Source organism: Hibiscus syriacus, unplaced genomic scaffold, assembly GCF_006381635.1.
Source record: "Hibiscus syriacus cultivar Baekdansim isolate YM2019G1 unplaced genomic scaffold, ASM638163v2 tig00110318_pilon, whole genome shotgun sequence".
In the NCBI taxonomy this organism is placed as follows: Eukaryota; Viridiplantae; Streptophyta; class Magnoliopsida; order Malvales; family Malvaceae; genus Hibiscus; species Hibiscus syriacus.
In genome coordinates, this window is record NW_024062677.1 from 592,814 (window position 1) to 596,624 (window position 3,811).

The window sequence follows — 3,811 nt, forward strand, 5'->3', positions numbered from 1 at the left end:
GACGAAGCATTGAATAAAAAACCAATTCAGATAAGGCTTAGGCTCTCTCTCTTCGGCTTTTGATCAGGTTAACCCCACGCACCACCATTTTTCGACACGTCATCCACCAGAGACCGCCCTTTCGTATTTGGATAAGGACCCTTCTTCCTTTACTTTAACACTTCCCTCTATAAATAATCTTCTCCTTTATTCAATCAATCCCTCCATCTATACCATTATCTATAATTGTTTTTCAAATTTCCCCATTCTCAATCATTCTTTTATCTGCCCATCGTTTTTTTTTATTTCCCCCCATTTATATTTGGGTCTCAAACGAGGATTGAAGCCTTGGGGTTGTGTTTTTTCTCGAGAGGTATTCGAAGATTTGGGTATTTGGTTTGACCTTTTAGTTTGCGATCAATGGCGAGTTGTATCGGGATGATGGGTGGGAAGGGTTGTTCCTCGTGGATGCAAGTTAAGGAAAAGGGGAAGAAGATGAAGACGGGGAACAGAGTTAGAGTTTGTTGTTCTTATTCTTCTTCGGTTATGGATCCTTACAAAACTCTCCGGATCCAACCCGGAGCCTCTGAATCTGAGGTCAAAAAGGCCTTCAGGCAACTTGCCCTTCAGGTACCTTTTTATTTTAGTATTTTTAATTGAATCTTTATCCCCCATTGATTTGATCTGATTGTGTGTTTTTTGGGGGATTAATTTCAGTATCACCCGGACGTTTGCAGAGGAAACAATTGTGGGGTCCAGTTCCAAACGATCAATGCAGCTTATGATGTATGTATCCATTTTGGGGAATTTTTAAGGTTTATTAGTTTAATTTGATTTCCCTAATCAAAATCTTTTTGAAAATGCAGATAGTGATGAGTCAAGTGAGAGGGGAAACGAAGGCGACAGAAACGTTGGAAGAAGAAATAGACGAGGCGATGAGGGGAATGGAGGAATCAGATTGGGATTTGTGGGAAGAATGGATGGGATGGGAAGGAGCTGGAATTCGTGATTATTCTTCCCATGTTAATCCTTACATTTGATCAACACAGCACTGTAATATTATTCCCCTCGGGCTATAACATCAAACCGCAAATAGCCTCCTTTGTATATACAAATCATTCCAATTGTTCATGGGGGAAAAAAAGCTTGACAAGATAAATAAATAAAACTCTTTCGTCTTCAATTTATCCATTACTCGTTCTGAGATTTGTTGATAAATATCTGTCAAATAAAATTTGGGTTTTGATCACACCCAAACTTGCAATCTAATCATCAAGAAATACAAATAGTGAGAAAATTGGTAAAGATGAATTATTACAAGTAGAAAAGAAGCGACATAGTGGCCCATTGGCATCACCCTCGTAAATTTGGACCAATCAAAGAGCTTTTTAGTTTATAAGATGAGCACAGATTTAATTGATAAAAATTGTTTGTTCAGGCTCACATGTTACGTTTGAAAATTGGGTCTACAAAATATTAAAAATGATTTTTTATTAATATTATAACACATTAACGATTTATTTTTTAACTCTACAAATGATAACAAAAAATAATTATTTTCAAAATATAAATCAAGAATGCTTTGTATCGAATGCTTAGAAGATGCAAGAGTTTGTCTCAGAATTCAGACGTTCCACTCTTCATTGCCCGCATGGTGATTGAAACTGGGATTTTATTAATATAAGTGGTTCTGGTACACAATTTTGTCAAATCATAGAAAAGGAAAATAACAATATCCATGGATTGCAACTAGAAATAAAAATTATTAAACAATTGAAAGCATGTTCCATGTTCTCTTAGGGATTGCCATTAGCTTCAAGAAATGGATAATCAGTGTAGCCAATAACTGGATCAGATGTATAAAATGTATTCCTGTCATACAGATTCAAAGGGGCATCAAGCTCAAATCTCCTTGCCAAATCCGGATTGGCCAAAAACAATCGGCCGTATGCAACAAGATCCGCGCGGTTCTCAGCCACAGCGTCGTTTCCATTGTCTCTACCATAGCCTCCGGCAGCAATGAAGGTGCCGTTAAAAGCCTTTCTCATTTGCACGAGACTGTGAACACATTCAATCCGTTCTACCACTCTCATTCTTGGTTCCACCATATGGCAGTAGAGGATTCCAAATTTGTTCAAGGCCTCAACAATGTAGAGGCCTAATGCTTCCGGATTCGAATCTGCTGCTTCCATGTAATCTGCATAGGGAGATAACCTTATTCCGACTTTATCTGCTCCTACTTCGTTGACAATGGCTTCAACAATCTCCAAGGCAAATCGGCAACGGTTTTCTAGTGATCCGCCATATTGGTCTGTTCGATCATTCACTTGATCTTTCAAAAACTGTTCTATTAGGAAGCCGTGAGCTCCATGAATCTCAACACCATCAAAACCTATAAATCAGCCACCAAAGTAAGCAGCCATTCTATAATTTTAAAGTAACTAAGAATCCTAAAAAAATAACATACCGGCCTCCATAGCATTCATTGCTGCAATTCTGAAATCATTTACAATTTGAGGGATTTCATCGGTCTGTAATGGCCTCGGAGGTGAGTACTCTGCGACGTCGGACAATGGCTTATCAGTAGAAGAGATTGGAGGTTGTCCATTTGGCTGAAAATCTGCAAATATTTGCAAGAGATAAAACAATTACTTGGTGTTCAATGCCATTGCATGAATATCAGACCTTCATGGAATATTTACGTAAATATCACTGAATTCTGTCTCAGAAGAGAAGAGAAGAGTTAATGGAGGTGTAAGACAAGAAGAGACCTCTATTGGAAACCCTTCCAACGTGCGCAATCTGACAAAATAAAATTCCACCTTTGGCATGAACAGCATCAACAATGGGTTTCCAGGCCTCAACTTGCTCTTTTGACCATATACCAGGTGAATCTGCAAACCTTTATTAATGGAGAGAAAGAAAAAAAAACAGTTTCATGAAATTAATTTTAAGAAAATGTAAAAGCTCAACCTTTTATACATAATTCTGCTTCTAATAATAATAATAATAATAATAATAAAAAGTTTAAAATCGATTACCCTTGAGCTGTATGAGAAACTCCAGTACCCTCAGAGATTAAAAGACCTCCTTGGGAAGTTCTCTGGGAGTAGTATAGAATGGCATGTGGTTGAGGAACGTAGTTGTACGATCTTTGTCTAGTCAATGGTGCCAATACAATTCTGAAAAGAAATGAGAAATAAATTAAGCACCATTTGATCCCTCATCAGCAATATGAGCTATGAGGACTGGGAAATGGGGATCATGATTTTTCCTCAAAATTTTTTTGAACAAATGTATGATAGTAAATAGAAAGAATGCAAAATCAGGAGAAAAAAAAAAGGGCATTTACCTATGAGAAAGACTGAATTTACCAAGTTTGTAGGGAGTGAGAAGAGGTTGGATGGTGATATTTTCCATCTGTCTTTGTTTATTCTAAACAAACTACTAATCTGAATCAATCACTTGGGTTTGGGTATTGTAGTTTAGCAATGTAAATAGTTTATCGTGTATTGTAAGAAGCAATTGAGAAACTAAGGATTTGTAAATTTGCAGAGATATGCAAGGGGGTGATGAGAATGGGGCTATATATAGCTTTCCAAATGACGATTTGATGACGAGCGAGAGTACGTCAGCACATTCATGGATTCTTTTTTTTTAATTTTTTATTTTGGGTTCTTTCGGCTCACCTCTCCTGACCAAAATCCCATGGTGGCTGCTACACTCGGCTGTTAAATTTTGACTGTAATAGTTGGATTAAAATGGAAAATGATTATTTAAAATACTTGGATAAAAAAGCAAGTATGTACAACATAAGTAAAATATTAAAATT

The 3,811-nt window shown here is 36.9% G+C and overlaps 2 protein-coding genes across 2 annotated transcripts; one reads left to right on the plus strand and one right to left on the minus strand.

Moving 5' to 3' along the window:
• Positions 1 to 270: 270 nt before the first annotated feature.
• On the plus strand, positions 271 to 1,166 carry LOC120117062 (chaperone protein dnaJ 8, chloroplastic-like). The gene is made up of 3 exons (XM_039137401.1): positions 271 to 609; positions 697 to 765; positions 846 to 1,166. Exons 1-3 carry the CDS (start codon positions 400 to 402, stop codon positions 1,017 to 1,019), a joined length of 453 nt encoding a protein of 150 aa, XP_038993332.1. The 5' UTR covers positions 271 to 399; the 3' UTR covers positions 1,020 to 1,166.
• Positions 1,167 to 1,775: 609 nt separating this feature from the next.
• Positions 1,776 to 3,408, minus strand: LOC120117013 (putative 12-oxophytodienoate reductase 11). The gene is made up of 5 exons (XM_039137363.1): positions 3,332 to 3,408; positions 3,021 to 3,161; positions 2,751 to 2,881; positions 2,447 to 2,599; positions 1,776 to 2,371 (listed from the first exon to the last, which is right to left on the minus strand). The coding sequence occupies exons 1-5, from the start codon at positions 3,397 to 3,399 to the stop codon at positions 1,776 to 1,778; spliced, it is 1,089 nt and encodes a 362-aa protein (XP_038993294.1). The 5' UTR covers positions 3,400 to 3,408.
• Positions 3,409 to 3,811: the final 403 nt, after the last annotated feature.

Bases quoted from the DNA above. Each gene is read 5' to 3' on its own strand.
- LOC120117013 (XM_039137363.1), bottom strand. From the start codon at position 3,399: ATGGAAAATATCACCATCCAACCTCTTCTCACTCCCTACAAACTTGGT. The intron at 3,162-3,331 runs GTAAATGCCCTT...ATTTCTTTTCAG, and splicing joins AAATTCAGTCTTTCTCATAG to AATTGTATTGGCACCATTGA. The intron at 2,882-3,020 runs GTAATCGATTTT...CCATTAATAAAG, and splicing joins GTTTCTCATACAGCTCAAGG to GTTTGCAGATTCACCTGGTA.
- LOC120117062 (XM_039137401.1), top strand. From the start codon at position 400: ATGGCGAGTTGTATCGGGATGATGGGTGGGAAGGGTTGTTCCTCGTGG. The intron at 610-696 runs GTACCTTTTTAT...GATTAATTTCAG, and splicing joins TCAGGCAACTTGCCCTTCAG to TATCACCCGGACGTTTGCAG. The intron at 766-845 runs GTATGTATCCAT...TTGAAAATGCAG, and splicing joins CGATCAATGCAGCTTATGAT to ATAGTGATGAGTCAAGTGAG.